Raw genomic sequence first — 26,556 nt, forward strand, 5'->3', positions numbered from 1 at the left:
AACACAGAAATGCATGTTCCATACAAATTTTAACATGCTAGACAAAGCAAAGGTTACAAATCTCGAATCAAAGTTATTGGAACAATGGTTCCAATATAATATACACTCCCGTACAAAGCAAGCGACTTATAGTATCATTGTTGCATTGCTTTTCACTAAAGAACCACCCAGTTACAAGGTGGTTGTTGCATTGCTTTTCCCTGCATTTTTTAGCTTCCAACTGTTGATCTCCATTGTTAAGTTTTGGCAACTTTTGGTTGTTGCAGGGTTCACCGAACAATTCTTTTCCATTTCCATCAATAACCTCGCCGCAAGCTTATGAGGCTCAAACTCTTATAAAGAACGCCAAGGTACAAATTCTAAAGTGGAGGAGTCGCAGAATGAAAACGGAGAGAAAAGTGAAGGAAGCAGTAGAAACTTTTGAGGAGGAGAAGAAAATTGTGGAAGAGATGACGGATTTACAATTGGAAGATAAAACCAAGAGGCTTTGGCACGCTTGTTTCAAGGCCAAGGAAGCTGATGACGGCGACATGACCATGGAGTCTGTAATCTCGAGTTTTAGCCAACGATGGCCATGTTTATGGATTGGGTAAATTAGAGCTAGGGATTAGGTTTTCATTTAAAAGGGAATAGGTGATCGTTAGAGACATTTGAATCTCTACCGTGGCAATCCAAGTAAGCAGATAACTATCAAGTTGTGCTTTCCGTCACGTCTATTAACGACTGTTAACATCGAATGACTAATTTGTAACAAATGATAACGTTAGCGATCGATTTGAGAATTTTAAACATTAATGGTGAAATAAAAAACTTACCTAAATATTAGTGACCATTTGCGTAGTTTACGCTTTTTATTTTTGGTGCAAAGGGAGTGGTAGACTATTAAAATTTAAATAATGCGATAAAATAAATGTATCTTTTCATCATTAAATTATAATCCTAAGTATACACGAGTCATCCATTTTTAACTTAATCATTTAGTTATTAATTTTTTAAAAATATATATTTAATATATTTTATAGCTAAATTATATCAGTGACCACCCAACTATATCCTATTTTCATTTTGACCATCATTTTTTTAATTTTTATCAATCAGGTCATCCAACTATTTAAATGCATTCAATCAAGCCACTTGTTAAAGTTAACAGAATTACAGAAGAGATGATGTGGTAGTTAGTAAAATTAGTATAATTACACATTTAGTCATCAATATTTATACATTTTATCAATTTAGTCCTAATGTAATTAAATTCAATATTGGAGAGCTTTTTAATAATTTTAATTTATTTAATATAACATTCTTTTCGTTCAACCAGACGATGACACGTATCATCGTTTGATTGGAGAGTTTATTTTTAATTTATTTATTACATTCTTTTCGTCCAATTATACTCTCAAAGAAATGAGAGGGAGGGATTCGGTCCCTTATCCAGGTGCCTAAAGGAGGAGACACAAGCAAAGCCATTGAGCTAGGTTTTTTTCTGTGATTTGTTTTGCATAACATTATATAAACCTATTGTAACTACTGCCAAAAAAATAAAATTTTTTATTTAGAGACTTAAATCTAAGTAAACTCTATGATTAGGAAACTCTAATATCAAATTAATACAAAATTAAATATAATATATAAACATCTTTAAATTTTAACCATTTAGGTTAACCTATTCATCATTATTTTTTAAAATCAATTATAAAATTATAAACAATATTAAATGATAATATTTAAAAGTAAAAAAAATATGTTTCATACACATTTCTTTAACTCAAAAAGTAAATGTTAAAAATTTTAAATTTTGAATTTAAAAAATTGTTTATTAGGATCAGAATTATATTTTTAAAATTTATGTGTTATCATATGATATGTTTATTTTTTTAATTTATAAACTTATAACTTTTGGATAAAAGTTCACTTGAAAAATATTTTTAACTCAAATGTAAAAGTTGAAATCATTAAATTATAATTATGAAAAAGAAAAAAATATTAAATTTCGTCAAAAAATGTAAAAATTTAAATTTATTTGTAATTTTGTATTAATTTGATATTAGAGTTCCCTAATCATATAGTTTGTTAAATTTAAGTCTCTAAATAAACAATTTTCTTTCTTTATTTTTTTGGCAGTAGCCACAATAGTTTTTATATAATGTTATGCAAAATAAATTACAAAAAGAAGCCTAGCTCAATGGCTTTGCTTGCGTCTCCTCTTCTAAGCTCCTGGACTAGGATTAAATGTCTCCCCTCTCAATTCTTGGACGAAAAGAATGTTTGTTAAATATTTTACTCATTAAATTTAATACATTGAATTTTTTTGTTACTCGATCGTTTTCTCACTAACTACGTTTTAAATGAGTTTTTATATAGATGTAAAACATCGTTTTGGTGATTTTTTTTTGAAACGGCATAATTTTAATACTGGTAACTATTTAACGACAGAGTGACCGAAAAAATCTAATTTACTAAATTTAGTGAAGAAATTGAAAACTTTTAAAGCTCAATGATCAAAATAGGAGAGAAAGTAAAATTTAGTGATAAAATTTGTATTTACCCTAAAATTAATTAATAGATCAGTCACGTTGTTTATCCTCTTAAAACGCGACCCGAACAAGTCCTCGCTTCAGCATCTTCAACCCAACTCAAATTTCGAGGTTTTCGAATTTCTCCCTCTCGGTCTTCATCTCACCCTCTGCAGCGGAAACTCCTAAAATCTCTGCTACGATCAATCTCCTCGCAAAGGTAAATTCAAACATCCTTTCTCCACCTAGGGTTTCGTTTGTTTTTAATTTTGAATATGTTTTCGTTGTTTCTTCAATTTTGTTTCTTTGAAAGCTGAGGAATTAAGCTTCATATTTGGCAATCAAATTCATCAATTTATTTGTGATGTTAAATTTAAGGGTAAAGCCAAAGGCAATGGCAGAGGGAGAAGAGGATTTGCCTAGGGATGCTAAGATTGTCAAGTCGCTGTTGAACTCTATGGGCGTTGAGGAATATGAACCTAGCGTTATCCATCAGTTTCTTGAGCTGTGGTACCGCTATGTCGTGGATGTATTGACGGATGCGCAGGTTTACTCCGAGCATGCCGGGAAGCAAACTATTGATTGCGATGATGTTAAGCTTGCTATTCAATCTAAAGTCAATTTCAGCTTCTCACAGCCCCCACCCAGAGAGGTTGTTTTGCTTGAAAATGTTGTTTTTCCCTACTTGATATTTAACTAAATTGTTGTTATTGTATATCTTGTTATTGCTTGCTAGATTGCGAATATGAGAGCGAGTTGTCTTCTGAGGGATTCACATCTCTCTCGAGGTTTTTCTACCCAAAGATTCAAACATGTGGAGGCACACCTTAATTGTGGTAAAACCTTGAGAGAGAACCTGAGGACAATTCAGATTAAGCTTTGTATGGTCTTATCGTTGGTTCAAGTCTTACAAGAAAGATGTTTCTTTATGTCACTTGACTTAGCTTGTTGAGTCTCATCATGAGTGCATAATCCGGAATGTCTTCTTTGAGTATCTGCAAGTCCTCAAGGCTTTGCCCGGCCTGAAGTTGCATCGTGCCGAGCATCATGAACACAAAACATTATTGTTCTCTTGGGGCATTCACACTTAAAGGATTTGTCAGCCAGAGGTATTCAAATTCAGAGTTGGGGATATCCTGAATTTGAATTTGGAGAGACATGCCTTCAGCTGATAAATCAGTCTGTGGCGTCTCCAAAAACAAAAGAACATTATCGACCTGTGCTCATTATGTTAGTGCAATGCAACCCAGGATTTTCTCTTCTGCACCTCCTAAAATAGCATAAATCTTGTGTTTATGTTCCTTCCCGCTTTTTCTAAAAACCAATCGTTTCATGTTCGTTCTTGTTTCAATAGCAGTTGATATCATGTTCTTGAATGAAGCTATATATGAATAAAGATTGTGAAAATGGTTTTTATGTTAGGTGCTTTTGGAGTTGGCTAGAAATAGGAACAAAGTTCCATTGCCAAAGGCAATACCGGGACCTGGAATTCCCCTACCACCTGAGCAGGATACATTGATAAGCACAAACTACCAATTTGCCATCCCTAAGAAGCAACCGGCTCAAGCACTGGAAGAGACTGAAGATGATGAAGCGAGTGTTGAACCGAATTTGTCGCAAGAAGACCGATGTGCCACACCCAACATCTCAGAGAGTATCGTTTACTCTCACTAAGCGCTCCAAGTGAGGATACGTTTTTGTACGATATTTCATCACACCATCTATGTAGGATATGCTTTAAGCTTCATCATATGTTCATCAAAGAGAAGTTGGTGTATCATCTGATATCATGATGTAATGGAATGGATCTTTTGTAATCTGGTCAAGTTTTTGCTTCCAATGTTAGTGTTGCAATTTGTGCAATATTTTCCTGTATGCTTATGAACTATGTTGGATTGAACTGTCAAGAAACATGACGCACAAAATCAATGGAATTAATGGAGGTAACGACCAAGAAATCAATCGTTTAATTCATTGTTGAATCCAGTTAATTTCATAGGAATGGAACCATATAGCTTTGTTCTGTACAAATATTTTTCATTTTAATACAAGGATAAGCCGTTGCTCCTACCTCTCCGCTTTGGATTTACCATAAAGAAAGAATTGAGGGTCAACTTCTTGAAGCTACCATAGTACTAGTGGAAGGCCCGGTACTGGAAACAGTGAGACCTCGGTTATACATGCGCTGTATCTCTTCCCTGTACTCTGTCAACGACTTGTCAGGTATGGATAGTGTTAGTTCCACCACATCACCCATCTTCAGCCTGCATGTAGCATTGCTCACTGGCTCATAGTTCAGCCTTGGCCTCAGTTCTTCCTTCACAGGAAACCCATATGGTGATGATCTCGAGCTTACCCTCCCAACTCTTTCCAGCAAATCCATCATTGTCGAGTTCGCTGGAAACTCTTGCACCGACATCTGCAACATACATAGCAACCATAACATTCAGACCAAATTTCCGTTCTCCATTAATTTATCTTTTCTACAAGTAAAATGAAACACTCCCTATAAGCTAATTTGCCTTCTATGTCAATAGAAAGATAGTAGTCTAGTATGTTGTCTGCAATGACCTGCTAACCTGAAAACAGTGAAGTGCAATTTCGGAAACATACCTTATCATTTTCAATCATGATAACAAAGACGGGCCCATCCTGGCTGCAATGAAGCTTATAAGAGAATGGGCAATCATCCGAATGACTAGGGAAGGTGCAGGGTGGCTTGACAGAATCGGTGTAGCCAATTGTACATTGGTCCTTGCTCATTGTTTCACAGTGCCAAGTCACAACCCATCGAGCCCACTCAACCATCTGCAGTACAAATGAAGAATGCTTACAGTCACCCTCCTTGTATCTCCAATGAGCTGCAAAGCCAAACTCAGCTTGCAGATGCATCTCCTTTGTTCGAATTTGAACTTCAAGTGGAATTGCACCTTCACTCATCACCACCGTGTGCAAGGACTGATACCTGCGAGTTAGAAGGTAGTTTTGCATTTTTTACAGAATCCGTCAGAACAAACTCAAACTTGTTAAGCTATAACATACCCGTTAAATTTAGGGTGGCCTATATAGTCCTTCAGCTTTCTGGGTACTTCAGACCATAGCTGGTGAACTACTCTCAAAGCCTCATAACAATCTTCCTCACTTTCAACAATGATTCGGACTCCATGAATATCATGGATTTCATCCATTGTCAACTTTTTCCTGCAAAAACAATATTGTAACTAGTGTGAACAATGGCCTACTCCTCCACCCTTTGCTTAATCAGTTGTTGACAAATTCTAGAAAAGATTTCCTGAAAGGTGTGCCTATTCTGATAGATTTTCAACTAGTTGGACTTGTAGACAACAGCACGTGTGTGCATGCGGCTGTGCAAATACAGTGCGAATATCTCTCAATTAAAGTCATGCATAGGGGTGAATGTGCATGTAAAAGAATCTCTCTGTGGTCCTCTGCCTGCCATGGGTGCTTGTGTGTGTATAAAAAGGAAATAGGGAAGGAGGGTGGGAGAGAAAATAGCATACTTCAACATCTTTAAATAAATGCTATATAAGCTTTTATGTCTTCCAGAGAGAACATGGTAAGAAATTTCTGTATCCTTCAGCGCTCTCTCAAGTTTTTCTATAGCAGAAGTGATCATTGCCTCGTCAAAGGAGTCCACAAGTCTAGATGAGAGTTCTTTGTGCTGTTCTGGATTTAGATGCTTGAAACATAGATTCTCCAATTGCTCCTTCCAGCTAGAGATTCCTAACCGGTTGGCCAACGGTGCAAATATTTCCAAAGTCTCCTTAGCAAACCTCTGTTGCTTGAGCAGAGGCAAAGCATCTAGTGTTACCATGTTATGCAACCGATCTGCCAATTTGATAAGCACCGCTCGTGCATCTGCCATGGCAAGGAACATGGTGTGAAGGCGATCTGCTTCGACAGTTTTGCTTGCCGTATTATTTTCCCGTGCTAGCTTGCTCAGATGGCTAAGTTTAGAGACCTACATGGATGGGCACGATAATGGCATGATCAAAATCTCGCAATTTCACATATCCATTCAAAAGAATATTGATTTCTATAATACAATAAAGGAAATTAAAACCAAGTGACAGCCATGAATATGCTTCCTATAATGATATAAACGCAACAAAAGCCAATCATAATACTAAAACAGTTCGGGTTAGCAAGAACATCACCAATACAGTATACAATCAAAATTCATAGTATCTCTTACCCCTTCCACTAAATCAGCAACCCCAGCACCAAATTTCCCTAAAATGTAGTCGTAGCTCAAGAATGCATCATCGAGGGTGTCGTGTAAGAGCCCTGCTGCAACCACCATGGAGTTGGCACCAATGGATGCCAACAACACTGCTGTTTCTACACAATGTTGCAAATAAGGATCCCCGCTCGCACGCATCTACAGACATATAACATTATACAACACTTATAAACAATGAAAGACCAGCAGAACATCAATGACAAAACATTAATTTCTCTGGTTATACCTGTCCTCTATGTGCCTGCTCCGCTTCGTAAAATGCTTTGATTACGATATCTTCAGAAAAGATTTTATGCCTCAATTGTGCACCTAAAAGCAATTCCTTAACATAAGGATCTTGATCTACTTCCTCGATGAAATTATCCTCCATAGAGAACGGCAATTCATCGACACAACTACCATTTCGCACCTCGGAACTCGGGGAATCATAATGAACACAAGATCCCAATGCACCCCTAATGAATCCATTGAACAAACGATTTGTCCCTACACGAAACGAGCCCTGAAAATTCACATCCCCGCCCTTTTCGCGAACAATTCGCATAGGAGGGCTGCTGCTGCTACACGAAACCGGGGCCTGAAACACCGAAACCGGGCTCTGATTGGCCTTCAAATAAGAACCACCGAATTTACTAGATGAGTAACAAAACGAACTGCTTAATTCCTTCAAATCTTCCCCTCTATGGGACCCTAAATCCTCTCCCCCGCTGCTGGAAAAGCTTGATTTTACCGTGGGTGAGGAGAAGAGGCACGATAGGCCACCGACAGCAGGTCTCTGGGAAGAACCGGAAGCTGTCGCTGAGGAAGTCGATGAAGATTTCGAACTCAGATCCAGATCATAAGAAGCGTGAGAATTCATGTTGATCTGGATAGGCGCCGAGCACACGCTGCTGGGTGTGCTCCTCGGTGGACTAGCGTAAAGAGCTATCGTCGAAACCGCCATGGCTTGCGAACAACCAAGACAAATCCCGCCAAAATAAATGGTTTTATGGTTTTAAAACTAATTAAATGTCAAAACCCAGAATTTCCCACCAAAGAAACACTAATTTTTCTCAGGATCCAAACAAATTTTCCTCAAAAGAAAAAACTCAAAAGCCAATTAATTTGTTAAAGGAAACCCAATTGAAACCTTAAGAGTAAGAACTAAAAAAGTAAAAGAAACCTCTTCGATTCTAAACGTATATTTATACTGTCATACATATGCATATATACACAAACAGAAAAGAAAAAACAAAGAATCAAAAGGAAATAAATTGTTTAGAAAAGAAGAGTGAGGTACAGTATTTACAAATATATAAGAAAATTTTCCACTAGTAAATCGAAAAACGAAATGAAAGAAGAGGGAGTCAACAAAGATGCAGGATTTTTTAAATGAAAGCTTCAGATTGAAAGAGAGAGCTTAGCTTTCCTTTCTTCTTCTTTGATTTTTTTTTTCCTTTGAATAATATTTCTTTTCTCATGGAGTTTTATTATTACGGGAAATTGCTTTGAGGCCAGGAATAGTAAGAGCTAAATTACGGAAGTACCCTTTCCTGATTAACCGACTTATCTGGTTTAGGACAATTTACAACGTTGTGGATAACCTCGATCTTTGATTAATTAAATACTTAATTATCTGCTGTCGTAGTGACTTTGTTTTAAAGGCGGTAAAATTTGGTTTCAGTCCCTATAACATACTTGAATTTACTTTTACATAATTCGGTCTCTATTTTTGTAAGTAGTAAGCTAATCCAAATAGTTCATATCATAATTTTTTAATTAAAATATTGATATTATGAGTAATTATTTGATAGAGTAGAGTCAAACCGATTTTATGAGAAATATTTTACCATTGAAATTTTATTTCAAAAATGTTTAAGTAAAATTTATGAATTTTGATTCGAGTTCAATCAAATATATTTATTTTAATTTTTGTTTATTTTTAAATATAATAATCGATAATACTATGATACTGATTAATTTCAATTTAGATGACTATTTCTACCAATATATACTATATATATTCTTCATATTCTTTTTTACGTATGTAAGGAAGATTTGTAATGTTATTTAATACATAAAATATATATTAAAATTATATAATATTTTTATAGTATTATTTTTTAGAAAAATAAATTTTATGGAGGAGCACGAATCAATCTACCTCAGTAGTTAAAAGAATGATTGTTGTTCTTAGAGGTCCAAAGTTTGAGCACCACAGACTGGAGGATATTTAAACGTTCATTTTCAAATGGTTGAGAGTCTTTAGAACAATTATTATCACTTGTAAATATCATAGATTAATAATAAAATATTTTGTAAAAAATTGATGAGGGTATAAAAGAGTTAAATAATTGATTAAAATAAATAATTTGTAAAGAATTAAACTTAATTATCAAATTGAATAAAAAATAAAATTAAGATATTAAATTAAAAAATATAAAAATTATTATTAAAAATGAAATTGAAATTACATGAGAAATCTATTGTGGTTAAACAACATCCTATCTTCGTCCAATTAAAAATGTCTTTTGTTGATTTTTAAAAGTTAAATTTTTAAAAACTTTGACCGTGATTATTTTAAATATTTAAAAAAAAAATTTATTAAATATATATTTCAAAACTACTTGATTAAAGTTTCTAAAATATAATTTTTTCATATTTTTATCAATAATATATTTTAAATAATAATGAGTCAAATTAGAGAAAAAATTGACCCAAAAGAAGTTAATAAGGGACATTTTAAATGAGACAGAAGGAACATAATTCAAATTTAATAAAAAAATAAACTATAATGAAATGATAAATTAAAAAAGTAAAAAAAAATCAATTGACAAAGTAATAAAATAATTGAGAGAAAATAACTTCAGTGACCGAAAATGTCTTATAATATATGATTTTAACCAATTTTTTGTATTTGCGAAAATAACCAACAAATTCGCAATACGATCTCAAATTCGCAACACGAACTACAAATTCATAACTCAGTTTTGAAATTCGCAACGCGATTTTCTAAATTCACAATGCGGTTTTCAAATTCGCAATACGAACTCTAATTTCGTAACGCATTTTCCAAATTAGCGTTGCGAATTTGGTATTCGCAACACGAAATTTCAAATTCGCAATTCGATTTCTGAATTCGCAACGCGATTTTCTTTTTAGCAACGCGATTTTTAAACTCGCAACAAGATTTTCTAATTCACAACACGAATTTTGTTTTCGCAACTCGATTTCCGAATTCGCAACACAAATTTTAATTTCGCAACAGTTTTTATTTTCGCAACACAAATGTTTTGGGTATATAAACTACGCAGCAGTAGTAACTCATAACCTAAATCCCTAAATCGCAATTCATTCTATCTCCATCTCTCACTCTCTCCAGCGACATCCGTTCCTATATCCAACGATATCCTTCCCCGTCTCTAATTTTTTTTACATGATTTTATTTCTATATAATATTTCAATTATTTCTCTCCCAAATTATCAACTATCAACTTAATAAAGGTGTGTTTTTCTCTAAGTTAGTGATGATATCTAGTTTATAACTCGTTTGTTTAGTAAATTAATTTACAATTTGTAGAATGAAATCATCTAATGTTGATCATGTTTGGATATATTTGTGTTGTGGAGGGTCATGAGAGAATGTTAATGGTGTTTTACAATATATGTCTTTACCCATGAATCTTCAACTAAAACTGTCATTAAAAAATTTAACTTATGAAACTCTAATGTTAGATGTTTCAAAGAAATTGAATTTAGAGCTTCTAAGTGGATTTAAGTTATCTTATCAGAGAAAAGGTAAAGTTTATTTGTTAACCGACAATGAAGATGTTGAACGATTTATTGCTTACATTAGTGTTTCGCAAGATGATGTTACATTGTATGTTGTTGAACCTAGAAGTAGTGAAGTTGGGTAAATAACGGGTAGTAATCAACTAAGTTATTCAGCCCCAGTTTATGGTGCTCACAATGTACAACGTTGTTATCAACCTTAAAATTTCATGGTTCCACCACAATTTGTTCACCAATAAAATTTTGTTTCACCACATTTTCAATACCAAACACAATCTCAAAACCTACAACCTTTCCCTAATCCAAATCCCAATCAACTTTCAACACCGAATTCCAGTTTTCGTATTGACCAGTTAAACGATGATGAGCCAATAGAAAAAAAATGTGAGTACTAGTCAGTATTCGAAATTTGATCTTGGTCAATACCCGGACTTTGATCTTGGTCAATACTCAGATTTTGATGTTGTTTCAGAATAAGAAACAGACCCTGCGTATAATGATTTTTATATTGGTCAATACCCAAATTTTGATGATGAAACAGCCGCTGCCGAGGAAGATGTTGATAATAATGAGGAGGAAGTTACAGTTGTGAATGAACATGTTGAACATCCATTCTGTAATTCATATAACCCTAAAAAAGAAAAAGAATAAGAAGAAGTCCCTGAAGAAAAGAAAAAGAAGAAAATTCCATGGGAGTATAACTGGAATATGCCAGAATTACTTCAGATACCGGAAGAAGAGTTGGTAAAGATAGTAGTTGATTGTTACACAAAAGTTATTCGTATAAAGAAAGATAATTGTTTTGATACAAAAGAAGACTTGAAGATAGATTTGTATATGAAATGTATGGAAGATAGCTATCAACTAAAAAGTTAACAAATCAAGCAAAGATCGTTTCGAAACAAAGTGTAGGATTGGCAAAAACTATACGTGGCGTATGATTTCAAAAAGGATAAAAGATTGCAAAATGTTTTAAGTTAGGACTTTTATTGATAAACATACATGTTCAATGACCCAAGTTTTTCCTCACCATAGACAGGCAAACAAAAAGGTGTTGGGTGGTTTTCTGGCTGAGTTAATGTTTTTGAATGGTAGGGTATATCGGGGACATGAAATTATGACTGACATGAATGCTCGGTTCAAGATTAGTATATCATATTCTCAAGCTTGGAAAGCCAAATGTTATGCCTTTGAATTGTTGAGGGGGTCGCCAGAAGTATCGTTTGCCCAACAGTTGGCTTATTGTCACAATTTAAAGTTAAAAAATCATGGGTCAGTAACTCATATCAAAACAGATAGAGATGGACGTTTTGAGTTGCTGTTTATCGCCATTGGTGTTGCGGTTAGTAAATCAATATAATTTTGTTGACTCATTTTTGTTAGTTACATGCATTTCACATTTAAATGATTATATTTCTTGTGTAAATTATTTTGTAGATTCGTTCATTTATTACTTGCATGTGCCCAATTATTATAGTTGACAGAGCGCATTTAAAAGGTCGATACCTTGGAGTAAACTTATTAGTAGTAGTCATGGATGCTAATAATGGGATACTGTCAATAGCTTACGGGGTTGGAAAATTTGAAACCTCTGATTCACGGACATGGTTTATGGGGCATATTAGGGATTACATAGGTCCTATTAGCAATCTGAAAATCATATCGATAGGGTAAACTCAATTGATAGCGTTATTAGGAGGTGTTTCCCATATACTTTTCATGGACTTTGTGGTGTTCATTTGTACAGAAATCTAAAATCAAGGTCTGCTGGTATAAAAAATCACAAATGGACATACTGGAAGGCTGTAAAAGCTTATCGGGAAGTGGATTTTAATAAGCATATAAATTGTTTAAGACGTGTTTTGCCTCAATGTGCTCAAACACTAGAAGATATCGGGTTTGAAAGATGGTCAAGAGTACATCAACTTGGAGCAAGATATGGTTTCATGACGTCTAATAGTGCAGAATCAATCAATGCTCTAAGTCGTCATTCCCAAAAATTACTCATTACTATGTTAATGAAGTTTTTTAGAGCCTATATTCAACAGTGGTACTACAAGAAAAGAAACCATGCAGGTATTATTTCTTTAAATTTGTAACTTATCATATTTAATAGATTTTACTAAGTATTATTTATTTAAATTTACAGGAACATTGGAACGTCGTGTTACACCATGGATTGAAAAATATATAACGAAACGTGTTGTGAAGTCAACGTCATAGAGAGTTGAACCATGTTCAAACACTTTGTCTGAAGTCTTGGATAATGACTAAAATGAGCTTTTCAATCTAAATGCAAAGACGTGTAGTTGTATGAAATGGCAAACATTTGGTTATCCATGTGGCCATGTTATAAAAGTTGTTCTTCATCTAAACCAAGATGATTCAAGCGCATACGCTATGGATTGCTACACTACAGAAGTATATCGACAGACTTATGCCGAGATTGTCTACCCTATTCTACATCTTTCAGAGTGGGACATACCAGATGACTTACAAACAATTTTGCCACCAGTCATGGACAGAAGGCTACTTGGCCGACCAAAAAATCACGATCGTATACCGTCTAAGGGTGAAGAGAAGAAGATATTGACATGTAGTCGGTGCAAGGAAAGTGGTCATACAAGGTTGACCTATGGATCACCAGTGCCATCACAATAATCTTTTCCTCTACCAAAATATAGATCCTCATCAAAATCCAAAGCTCATATGGTGTCAAGCAAAAGGAAATCAAAATCGCAATCAAAATCCCAATCACAACCGCCTTCACCTTTTGGGACTATTAACTTAGGTGATTTTTAAATGCAAACGTTGTATTATGTGTATTTTATGTGTGAAAGGCATGCATTAGTAACTTTAGTTTGAACATTGCTATGATTTATTCAGTTGTTATCACTTATCAGATTGTTGTTTGTTATCCTTTTGAAGGTGTTTGCCTTGAATTGAAACTAGAAAAAAGATGGTTATTGTGAACTTCTCCGATTCGCAACTCAAATTCGCAACTCGATGTTCAAATTCGCAACACGAAAATCGCAACGCCAATTTGATTTCCGCGTTGCGAATTTGATTTTCTTAAAGGTAGTGTGCCTTCAACAAGTCTTTTTTGCCTTCAACATAATACAAATTGAAATTAAACAACAAATCAATTAAACAAAAAACAATTTTTATTTACACTTTACAGCACATTGATAGATCAATTTGCCCCAGACAGTACATCCAAATGCTCCTAACAATAGGGAGCTTATAGAGATTGGTCAGAAATTATAACATCTGGAAAGATTAACATGCAGAAACGTTATGGCCATGAGATTTTCTACACATCCAAAACCAACAAATATGAGCTGAAATTATTGAATTCTAGGTACTTAACCAAACATTTTCAAACTACTTTTGATCAATATATCATCTAAAACAAAGAGTAACAGGTTAACAATCATTGCTCAAACTTACCAATAACAAATGGTTACTTATGCATACTTTCAGCACCCGGATGCAGGTAGGCAACGTCTCACATATATCTCTCTAGCCATATAATACCGAAACCACAACCATACTATACCTCTATCTCTATCTGTCGGAGGTAGAAACTGTTTACCTCCTCTCATCATACGTTCCAAGCACATCCATACAAGAGTACCACAATCCCCTCTGGCTCCCGATATTTGTTGTGGCGCTGTCTCGTCTCTCATCATTGTAACTTTTAACTTATTTGGCTTTTTGTTTCCTGAATTAGTCCAACAAGCAATTGCATCCAAGTATTTAGCCAAAAGATATTTCCATCCCCTACAAATAATATCTTTCAAATCAGACAATGGTATGTAATTCAACATGTTGTCATATACTATCATCTTTAGGGATGGGAGCTGAAGCTCGACGAGAATCCAATGACGACGTTCCATAACAGGGATAAACACCTGCGATATAATATATTAATACTTCAACTGCGCACATCAAATAATATGCAAAAATAAATATTAACCTTATCGACCTCTCACCACGCAGGATAAATGATATATTTGCCATTACCCAACGCATATAAAGCGTCTCTCTAATCTTACAAGTGAGCTACGTAAAAAGACGAAGGCATAATAGTCCATCGTGTCTTTTTGATTTTCTTTAATTTCCTTAGAACCAGAAGACGTGACACCCATGCATCAATTTGATGTTTTATAAAAAAACATATATTAGTGAATTTAATAAATTTTAAAAAAATCAAAATCAATATAAAAAGAGTATAATACTTACCCCCCATTCGAAATAGCCATTCTCTTTAACCCCTAATAAAACACCCCACCAAGACTGCTCAAGAAACAAATGTGTATTGTCGATTTTGCATATGTCAGTGTAGCACCCCTGGTTTCGCTCATGTAGATAAAAATCAAATACGGTCTTAGCCCAAACGATATTATCCATAATTGTGTCTGGTAGTGTGCATATCTCGTGCTGAGGAATGGTACTGGCCGGTAACTGATAAAAAAGCCAACTCTGATCCATCATATCAGGTACAAGAGAGGTTTACCAATGTGTCGCCATAGTATGACATGTGGATCTTGAACGGTGGGAGGTGGATCCTGAATGATGGGAGGGGCCTCTTGAATGATGGGAGGGGCCTCTTGAACGATGACAGGTGATTCCTGAACAATGGGAAGTGGATCCTGAATAATGGTAGGTGGATCCTGAACACTGGTAGGTGTATCGGGCTTCTTCTTACGCAGACTTGGAACTATTGGGGTGAAAGGAGACGTAATGGCACGTCCATGATGTTTGATGTATGAACCTCGTCTTGCAAGAAAAACCCGACGTAAAGCACCTACCTTATCGGACCGCTAAAAATAAATTAATACATAAATCAGTAAATAAATAAATAATGCCGAAAAAAGGTTATTTGCATTTTTAGTATAATATTTCTTATAAAATTAAACAAACTTACCTCATTGCGTAGAGTATGAACCTCATTCTACAACGATGAAATAATCTCACGCAGAGCAGCTACCTCACTACGTAAAGACACTACCTTATCGCGCCATGCACCATTGTCGTCACATAAAGACCCTACCTCATCACGTAACTCCCCTAACTCATCTCGTAGAGGTGGAGAACGGGAAGATAAATATCGTGAAATCTTTTCCGGTCGCCTATCATGAAGTGATGGTGGAGAAGAGGCTTGATGATGTGATGGAATAGGTGATGGCTCTTGGTGTCGAGGTGTAGAATCAACTCGATCAGGTCATGACTCTCAATCAGGCGATGGATCTCGGTGTCGAAGTGGGGGTGCTCATCATCTGTCCCATAAAAAAAATACCTACTAGCTTGCCACCAATCAGTGGCAAGCGCAGCCTCTGTGGGTGCCAATTTCTGTAAGGGATAGTTTGCCTCCTAACAATATAAAATCCCAAACAAAGTCAAACGTCTACTAGTAATAACTTGTTTATATATGGTAGTATTTGTGTTAACTTACATCATTCATCGTCGTATATGATAGTAAATCTTCCCAATCCAACAATCGGATCCTCCTCCAAGTAATAGCTCTAAGAATATCATTTTAATTCTTCATGGCATAAGTACGCATGTTAGGAAATGTCTCAAATATCCAAATCTACAAACAATATAATACACAAACATTAATTTTAGTAATTGTTAAATAATAAATTTTGTAAACATTATATAGAAATTCTTACCTTAAAGGCCCAAATAAAGTCTGCCAAAGTGTATTTGGAACCATACCCACGCAAACTACGACTATCCTCAAAGGTAGACGACAATTTTGTCCAGGTAGCTTTCCATAGATATGAACCACACGGAAACACGTTTCATATATCTAGGTCATCTACCAATAATATTAAATCCTGAGAAATAGGTTGTCTGCCCTCTTTGGCTAAAAAGTCGGCATACAAAAGTAAAAAAAGGCATACTCGGACAATATCAAGGTCATCCATCCGAGTAAAACCATCTTTAAGAAATAATCTTCTCAAATCATCAACGTCTAAAGTGGCTTTCACCTTTGCCAGCTTAGGAAAAACCCAAAATAACCATGATGGGTGGGCGATATGACTAGTATACGGACCTAATTCATCGTGTCATCCGAAATGTAGACCAGTGACTAAGCAAAACTCCTCCTGCCCAAAACGAGTATACGCCGGTGGAAAATAAAACCATATCTCCTCATTACCACGTTGTATCCCCTCGGGTAGATTATAACACCCCCAACCCGTACCCGACCCGAATACGAGTCCGAGGTGTCACATTGACTTTTCAAACTTTGACTCTTGACAAAATTCAAAGAAAATTTAAAACTCTCCTTAGAGTAAAAGCAGTTTAGTTACATAATTTGACCACAATAACCAAAATCGATCAGAGCATATTTAACTCAATCAATTAGTACATGCCAACTATATTCAAAATAACAAAAATCATTTAACTCATCTATTTTCTGATCTGAAATCTTGTAAGGGAGATGCTGACCTGTATTGCTCCTCACAGCTTCCATATTCACTTTCTGTAACCTGCGTGTGAAACACTCACACGCTAAGTCGATGACTTAGTGAGGCATAAAGAAAACACATCTAATGGAATTCATACCCACTAATCATGCATGATTGTTTTATGCTATCAAATTATACAACTCATTTACATATACATCAATATATATTCATGTATATTATGTAACAGATACCATAACCCCTATCACACATATATCATATCATGCACACATCATATCACACATCATATACATATATCACATACATTGTTCTCATATCACCAACCTGTTTATCATTACTAATTCCCTTGTCATTACTTCAATTCCGTCATATGAGCATATAATGAATATAAAACATATTATATATATTTTAATAAACCACAATACATTACTAATTTCTATAATCATATAATATATAAATACGTAGCATCTCATATCACCATGACATATATGCACTTCTACCGTATCACGAGAAATACACATATCATTATATCAAATTATGTTCTCTTTTCAAAAACCCATGTACACATGTGAGAACTATAGATATGTGAGTCTATAGAGGTTGTGCACTATGCTGTCACCACAGCTCGTATAATTGCACCGAAGTACCACGTAGAATTGCACCGGAGTGCCGCGTAGAATTGCACCGTAGTGCCATATAATAATGTCCATAAGGACCACATATCATTCCTTAAGAATCATATACATATACTAGGGATCAAGTATGTGTCTCACCAGACTTCACACATGTTCCAAAGAATACATATATGTCCCGAAGGACCACATATCATTCCTTAAGAATCATATACATATGCCAAGGATCAAGTATGTGTCTCACCAGACTTCACACATGTTCCAAAAAATACATATATGTCCCGAAGGACCGCGTAGACCCTCGACTCTTGGCATGCCAACTATACCCCTAGCTCTCAAAACACATAACATTGGCATTTTCTTTTATACTTATCATTTCACATAACACATAGTTCAATTACTCATAGAACATTTTCATATGAGTCACATTTACATGTCACATAGCTTATATACTTTCTCACGTAGTTACATAGATCCATATCATATATAACATATATCCCAAAGTGCACATAATCACATATATCATATCATATAGGTTAGATCATTTCTCATATATTCATATAAATATACATATCATATCTTGTTCACATATGATCATATATGCTTCATATAACACATAGAAACACCTAGAACACTTTCTCATAGCTTATATAAATTTTCAGAGTCCTTTCATATTACCTGATGACATATATCATATAGATATATAATAACGGATATCATATTATCTACCTTATGCTCTATTTCTTTGTATTCCCTTAGATTATAAATTATGTCGTATTTCTAAACATATATCATTTAATAGTATTTTTATTTAGGTACTAATTTAATCTCTTTACTTAATTCAATTTCATATATTCATTATAATCTACTAATTCTCATAATAAATCATACCACTATGTACTTGTCTAACTCATGTTTCCATTATGCATATACTGTTACCCATGTTTACCTAGTTCATATCACTTCTCATAAACTCACTTTCATCATATTTTCCTATTATTACATATTTTATCTCATAACCATGTATTCACATAGTCTTATATTTCATTATCATATTACTTATATTTGTTCTCCTATGACTCTTAATGAACATATATTTCTATTTCCCTACATCTCTCGACTTATCTTCTATATTCCTATAATTTCATAACTTATTTTATATTCTCTTAATAACACTTAATCGTGTTTTTACATAAACCACATGGCACATACAAAACATATCAATTCAGATAATCAAACATACATACACTCATATTCAACTCATGCCTTTAATCATGAATTCATATGTAACACTTCAGGAAATAGACTCATCGCAAGTCTTATTCCCATCACACCATATACTATTGAATATGCACTCACCTGGTCTCACTAGTCAATCCCGATCTCTAATCTTTCCCCTGATCGATCTTACTTGCCAAATGTTTCAGAATTGCCTTATGCTCAGAATCTAAATAAATGTACATTTTAAGGCAAATATTAGATACCTACACCTTGTAATTGGATACTAGTAACTTAAACGAACTTATTAAACCCATATTCATAATTTTCCTTTAGGGGGTATCGATTCCCTATTGGGGGTATCGATACCCTCATGACATTCTGGAATTCTGTCGTTTGAGAGGGTATCGGTACCCCTTTGAATGGGTACCGATTCCCCCTAACCCAGAAATCATTTTTCAGCACGAAAATTACTTCATTTCCTCTCAAACACTTCATATATCATCCCCTTTCTTATTCTTAACTTACATATACATGCTTAAACTCATTACTACTCATTCAATACATCTTTAACTTCAAAATCTAATTCTCTACATAGAATTCAAGAATCACACTAATTTTTCTTCTTGTTCTAAATTCAATTCTATCACTTCATATCTCTTAATTCAACCATTGACAAGTCAAATTTATCTTCCAATTTGAGTAAAGAACTCTATTCCAGAATTTCATTAAAAAACTCTTAATCTTTAATCCCTCCTAATTCCACCATTCTTTGTTTTTAAGATGATTTAAGCTTTCCTTAATCTTAATTATCATCCAATAATCATAACCAAACCTTTAGTTGAACAAATAATCAACTAATGAAGAAACTTACCTTTGCCTATGGCTTCATGGTGGAAAAGAAGAGAATGAAGAAGAGAAATCTGGAACTTTCTCATATTTCCCACGTTTATAATACTCAAAAAGGAAGATAAAAATCTTTCCCATGAAAAGACCATTTTGCCCCTTTAGTTAATCCATCTTTGCTATTTAATCCAATATTAAAATTCTTTACTTAAATCCCAAGACTTTTAAATTTCATTTCTAAATTGAACACAAAACTTTCAAAATTTATAATTTAGTCACTGACCCTGATTTGGGATATTACATAAATCGTTAGTCATGGTCTGAAGAAACAAGTGAGTCAACATATCATCTCCACCTGGATGTTGTACTTTCAACCATGTCCCAAAACAAGTATTTTCAAACAAATTTCTTTGGACAAGTGTAAGTGTTGACGCAATTGTAGTGGCTAGGCTTAATTTATTCCTTAAAGTCAATGCAGCCAAAAAAAATTCCTAACAAAAACAATAAACATGCCAAGTTAGATTTACTAATAATATACCAAAAACTACAAATTATACACAATAAACAGACATGATATTAAACAGGGAAAATATAGCCAAATATGTTTCAAACTAGCTTGGTATTCATTCACAAAATGCATCAGTTAACATTCCAAAAGTAAGTATAGACAATGTTAAAATGACAACATATAGGTTTAGTGCAGGTTCAAGGGCAACATTCTCGAAGAGTAGTAGTTTATTCTTGAAACTTAAATTCGCAACACTGTGAAGTTAGTATTTGTCTTTGTTTTTTGGTTGAAGTAATGCAATTCATTCAAGTTTCAATTTGCATAAGAAGAGTAGTTTATTCTTGAAACTTAAATTCGCAACTCGAAAATGAAATTCGCAACACGAAAACTAAAATCGCGTTGCGAATTTCATTTTCACGTTGCGATTTTCGTGTTGCGAATTTAAGTTTCAAAAACTACTCTTCTTCTGCAAATTAAAACTTAAATGAATTGCATTACTTCAACCAAAAGAAAAATACTAACTTCACAGGGTTAAAGACTAAACAGTTTAGCAGTATTGGCAACAACCGAATAAATTTACTAAGCAATCTAAGTGAAATGGTTAATCTATATATTGAAATTACGAGTAAATTTATCATTAATTTAAATATTAAAAATCTAATAATAATATAAAAAAATTCAAAATAAAAATAATTAAAAAAACTAACCCTCGGTGGTTGATTTTCTATTTGTGGACGTGATGGTTGTGAGAGGGTAGCTCTGAGAGATGGAGATGGAGGGGGGGTCAACGGATATAGGAACGGATGTCGCCGTAGAGAGTGAGAGATGGAGATGAGATTGAGTTGTGATTTAGGGTTTAGGTTATGAGTTACGATTTACGGGATATATTGTTTACATTTGTGTTGCGAAATTAATATTCGTGTTTCGGATTCGAAAATAAAATTCGCATTGCGAAAATAAACGCGCTTTACGAATTTGACCTCTGTGTTGCGAATTCCAAATTCGCGTTGCGAATTTCAAAACTGAGTTGCGAATTTGGAAATTGTGTTGCGAAATTGGAGTTCGTGTTGCGAATTTGAGATTGTGTTGCGAATTTGTTGGTTATTTTCGCAAATCCAAAAAAATGTTGTTAAAATCGTATATTATAAGACATTTTCGGTCACTGAAGTTATTTTCTCAATAATTAAATCATTTATTAAAAGATTGAAATGGTGCACCAATAATCATTTAATCTACAAACATAATGTGTTAAATTCCTTAATAAATGTTAGAGATTCAAATCATGATATTATAGAATGATTAAATTAAGTAGAAAATATCATATAGTTTATTTAAGTAATTTTATATTGTTTAAAGATCGTAAATAGGCCTTTATAATAATTGGTTTAGATTAATCATTTAATAAATCATATAAAATTAAAATAATATTATTAGTTGGTTTATTTAAGTAATTTTTATATTGTTTAAAGATAGTGTTGGAATAACAATGGCATTGGAACTCTAATTGCCTTGTACTCTTTTAGGCTTTATTGCTCTGCACTCGAGGCAAATGCAAGCAACGATTGTACGACTTAAATAAATAGTATTATACACACATGCATATCCACATGATTTATAATTTATTTACTTATTTGTGTTGTTCCTTTTGTTGTGGTCCATTACCATTTTAAATACATAAATAGGCCTTTACTTATAGTTGTTATTTATAATTTAAATAACAACTTGGACGGGGTGTGGTCCATTACCATTTTAAAGAATTTTCTCTCATTCTCTTAATATTTTAACGATAAACTGTAATGGTGGTCACTTAACTTTTAAGGTATTTTCACTTTATTCAGCAAGCTTTTAAAATTTGCATTACAATTATCAAATATTTAATTTGTTTTAATTGCCATTTGCTACCATTAATAAATGATAATGCGACAGGTTCAAGTCTATCTAAGATTCCAAATCTGCAACTACTATTAAGCTCAATTTTTTTTATGAACGAAGCGACTACCAATCAATCTTAATGGTAGGAAGGATATGTTTGACCAAAATATTAACATAATTTGTTCCAAGGTGATCCAGTAGTTGATAATGATAGATCACAAACCTTTTAACTTTTAGTTTCAATTAGATTTTATTTTAAATTTGACGAGATTAAAAGGTTTTTATGATGGGTTTGAATCAAGAAAAATAAAGAGAATAATTCAACTAGAGAAACGCTCAAACAACGATAAAAATAGACAATGATCCAATAAAAATAAAAGTTAAATGTTTTTGATATATCACTATTAATCATTATATAAACTTGAAATCAAATTATATTAATTTTTTTTTACGAAATAGACTTTTTTATAAGCCATAATTGAGATTGTAACACCCTTCCACATTAGGCTACCGAGGTAACCCCTGAATTTTGAAACCTACTCATTCTTTTAAAAATATACTTAATGGTATCGTAATTAAAAGCATACATAAATAATGTAAAAAAATTTATAAAATGGAGCTCCATGACACATAATTTAAAATAAAAATAATACATCTTGAGATTTACAACTCAATTACATAAGTAAAGTTCTATGAATACGCATGCCCACTAAAGCTACAATATAGTATTCTGAATGAGATACTGGAAGTCCTGCTACAACAGTGCTCCACGAATTGCTCCATCCACTAACTTGCCCACAGAAAACATCTGAAGGTTGAGCTTAGAAAGCGCATCAGTATAATCACTAATATAGAGCATTATTAAGAGTTTCATAAACATAAGAGTGCTAAAGATCAGGCATTAAGCAGTAGGCACATACATGATCTTGATCAAGTACTACCAACTTAAAGCTTAACTGATGTGCCATTGAAATATAGGTCTCACGTTTCCCCTAGTTCTCGGATAAAGGCATCGCCATGAGTATGCCTCTATCAAGTCTCTACTCAGATCAACTGTCATTCTAACTCGACTATGTATTATCTATATGCAATGCTGACTATTATCTGGGCTCACATAGCCATCAGACACTAGCAACTGCAGATATCAAGTTCGGCTAACCCACCTCTCGCGAGTGTCAAGCTTTCGTCCAAATTTAGTCATTGAAGTGCCTCGTGCACACACTGTGGTGTATCCGAGTAAGGATGTCACACCTGTCAACCCACCCATTGCGAGTGTTAGGCATTGCACCCAAAAAACAATCGTAAAAGTATATCGCGCACTTACTTATGGTGTTCACGGATATCCAATACCACTAGACGATCGTCATTGCCTGAATTGGGCTGATGTGACTATACATGCATGCCTAAGGCCTAGAGGCCACACGAGTATGATATATCTAACCGACTCCTTATGAGTTTTCATACCTCATACCCTCACTAGCTTCTGAAGTGGCTCACGTACTGACAATGCCCTACCAGGGAAACTAAGGTAACCTGCGCATACCCTAGCATATTTGGACTCACTGAGGAGATGTCATCCTTACTATGGATGTTATCTCGCTTAGAACATTATGCGAAGACTTGTTGGTTTGTTACTGATGTTATTTACTACGTCGCTCCATTCTGGTCGCTCCTTACTAACGTATATTTTACTTATTCCCTGCCTCTAGTGAAGTCTCTACGTAATCTCAGGGTTTTACAACAATTTCTGAGGTTGTTGTTCACTGACTATGTTATCTGCTAGCCCGGTACCTGATTCGGGTTCAACTCTGAGTAATGATACTCTGATTTCTCTTATTGAACTTCCTTTCAATACCCATTGGATTGAAGCGACGTCTTACCCCTATTAGATTCACTGACATTATCTAAGCCATCGCTCTCCAATATGTATGAATCTAACTCACTCATTATATCGTTGGTCGACACATCCCCTGCAACGATCCTCATTCTTTGCTATCAGTATACATATTTGACTAAAGATACTTCATCGTATACCTCTTAGAATGGTTACCTCTATTGTAATCCACTTCCACAAGTGTTTCTAGGTATGTTTAGGTATTCAGGTCCCTTACAGACTTATTTTTACTATTATGGATCATCCCTACCTCTTACAGGCCTTAACCTGATCAAATCATACCTTTTAAATGGAATAGTATCGATACTTTACTTGTAGTATCAATACCCTAGGGTCAAGTATCGATACCCTTATGAGTATCATTACCAAAAATGCATTTTTCATGTTAGAATACCACTTTGGATATCAATATTTTTGTGTGTTGTACTTAAGAAGGGTCGCTCGAGAAGAATTTTGGATATGATATTGATGCGATCATTTTCCATTACAATTATCTAAAAATAAGTAGGAAATATCAAATCATTTACCTTCACTAAAAAAATTATAATGCTCCATCGAGGTAAATAATTGATTGATTAGCGAGTTAAACTATGACTTTTGTTTCTTTCAACGACTCATTGGAAATTTTATCATAGATGAAAAGTGGCATTACGTTGATGGATGCGCGTAAGTCGCACATGGCGCGCTTAATTCGAACATTGCCAATCTTACAAGGTATGGAGAACATAACTTGGTCCTTATACTTCGGTGGAAGTTGTTGTTAAAAAACTATCGAAACATTCTAGCTTAAGTTCACCTTTTTATTTTCGGTGAGTATCCTTCGATTTATGAAAAGATCTTTGAGGTACTTGGCATATTTTTGCAACTTCTAAATTACCTCAACTAGTGGAATATTTATTTTCACTTTTCAGAATATATTTAGGATCTCATTCTCTTCCGTTTGTTTATCTCACTTCATCAATCTTGAAGGAAATAGAGGCGGAACTTCATAAGGAGAAGAAAAAGAATAAGATGAGGCATGATTACCTGAGTTAGGCGATGACATTTTGGCTTCTTTTTCTTTTTGGGCGTAGCGTCACTCTCATTCAGGGGTTTAAGTGAAATGTCGGTACCACTTCGGAGAGTTATCGCATTGAAATTTCCCTTGGATTCACTACGGTTTGTGATTATAATCGACCTTGAGATTCTAAGCACCCAACTGCTTGAGCCAATTGACTTATTTTCTTTTCGATCTCTTATAAGTGGGTTTGTGTTTGAGTTTGGAATTTCTCTTGGGACAATGTTAATTTTTCGATAATTGTTTCAATGGAGGATTTTTGTGGCATTTGGATAGAAAACAGAGGATGTCTCAGATTGATACTTTGATTATTTCCATTACTCAGATTTTGATGGTCTCTCTAACCCGGATTGAATGTATTGTCGTATGGGTTATAAGGCCTTTTAAGAGGTCCCGAAAATTGTTTATGACATTGAGTTATACGTCGGATTCATCTTATAACAATAGGCATGAATCATTCGGATGATCTGACATAGTGCAAACTCCACAGACCTTCGCGGCTCTAATTTTACTTGTGACAAGTGAATTGACGATGTTAGTCAACTTGTCTAATTTATTCTCAATTGAAATTGTACTTACTTCGTGAACACGTTGGTTGGGTTCACTCGATGATTCAAATTATTGTGAGTTTGCGGTCATAGTAATAATTAAATTTATTGCGATTTTTGGCGTCATGTTTATGAGAGCGCCACCACTAACGGCGTCCACTAGTTTCCTATCAACTGGAAGTAGAGCCTGCTCGAATAAGCTATACTGCGGATAACTGGCACATAATTTATTAAACCCCTCTATATAATCGTAAAGAATTGTGCCATTTCTTTGTTGGATTCCTAAAATGCTTCACCTTAATTCGTTTGATTTCACCACTGGGAAAACTTGTCAAGGAAAACATGAGATAAATCAGCCCATGTAGTAATTAAATTAGGTGAAAGATAAAATAACCATTTTTTAGCTGTTCCGGCTAAGGAAAAAGAAAATGCCCTCATTTTGATTTGATCATCGGAATCTCCATGGGGCTTCATACTAATGTACACCATGTGAAATTCGACGAGGTGTTTATGTGGACTCTCAATGGAATAATCGTTATATGTAGGGAGGGGATGGATTAAACCCATTTTGAGTTGAAAGGAGTCTCGCCATTGGGAAAAGTGATGCAAAGTGGTTGTTGCACGACAAGAGCTGTGGCTAGTTCTCTAATCGTTCGATTCACCATTGGTTATGGTTCAAGTGTGGGGTCTGCGACTGAAGTAACTTGAGTGGCGTCAGGCATCGATTCTTTGTAGGAATGAATACAAGGTGGCATTTCGGAAGTGTTGTTTGCTTTATTCTCGTTGTTGTTTCTTTCGTCTAAGCGTTTGACCGTATGTTCTTCGTGCTTTTGCTTTAATCTCTGGGTCGAATTCTACTAAATTTCCTAGATTTTTCATGGTCATAAAATCAAAACATAAAATAAATCAGTAATTTTCCAAAGTCTTTCGCAACGACGAAAATTTTGACAAGTGTCGTTTTACTCGTCAAAATAAATAATTCATCTTCAAAAT

At 34.3% G+C, this 26,556-nt stretch overlaps 3 protein-coding genes across 4 annotated transcripts; 2 read left to right on the forward strand and 1 right to left on the reverse strand.

Annotated features, from left to right (window-relative positions):
* The first annotated feature begins 34 nt into the window (after positions 1-34).
* LOC120137596 (protein RKD3-like) lies at positions 35-593 on the forward strand. The gene is made up of 2 exons (XM_039153310.1): positions 35-178; positions 267-593. The coding sequence occupies exons 1-2, from the start codon at positions 35-37 to the stop codon at positions 591-593; spliced, it is 471 nt and encodes a 156-aa protein (XP_039009241.1).
* Positions 594-2,800: 2,207 nt separating this feature from the next.
* Positions 2,801-4,376, forward strand: LOC120137556 (transcription initiation factor TFIID subunit 9-like). 2 transcript variants are annotated; one of them, XM_039153284.1, is made up of 2 exons: positions 2,801-3,183; positions 3,936-4,376. In XM_039153284.1, the coding sequence occupies exons 1-2, from the start codon at positions 2,878-2,880 to the stop codon at positions 4,185-4,187; spliced, it is 558 nt and encodes a 185-aa protein (XP_039009215.1). In that variant the 5' UTR covers positions 2,801-2,877; the 3' UTR covers positions 4,188-4,376. The 2 variants fall into 2 exon arrangements, with proteins under 2 accessions (XP_039009215.1, XP_039009216.1); XM_039153285.1 differs by having other exon boundaries at positions 2,811-3,165.
* A 208-nt stretch (positions 4,377-4,584) lies between these two features.
* On the reverse strand, positions 4,585-8,210 carry LOC120137555 (probable GTP diphosphokinase RSH2, chloroplastic). The gene is made up of 6 exons (XM_039153283.1): positions 7,004-8,210; positions 6,730-6,915; positions 6,035-6,495; positions 5,556-5,714; positions 5,127-5,478; positions 4,585-4,932 (listed from the first exon to the last, which is right to left on the reverse strand). The coding sequence occupies exons 1-6, from the start codon at positions 7,718-7,720 to the stop codon at positions 4,624-4,626; spliced, it is 2,184 nt and encodes a 727-aa protein (XP_039009214.1). The 5' UTR covers positions 7,721-8,210; the 3' UTR covers positions 4,585-4,623.
* Between the last annotated feature and the right edge of the window lie 18,346 nt (positions 8,211-26,556).

Source organism: Hibiscus syriacus, unplaced genomic scaffold (genome assembly GCF_006381635.1).
Source record: "Hibiscus syriacus cultivar Baekdansim isolate YM2019G1 unplaced genomic scaffold, ASM638163v2 tig00110674_pilon, whole genome shotgun sequence".
NCBI classification, from domain to species: domain Eukaryota; kingdom Viridiplantae; phylum Streptophyta; class Magnoliopsida; order Malvales; family Malvaceae; genus Hibiscus; species Hibiscus syriacus.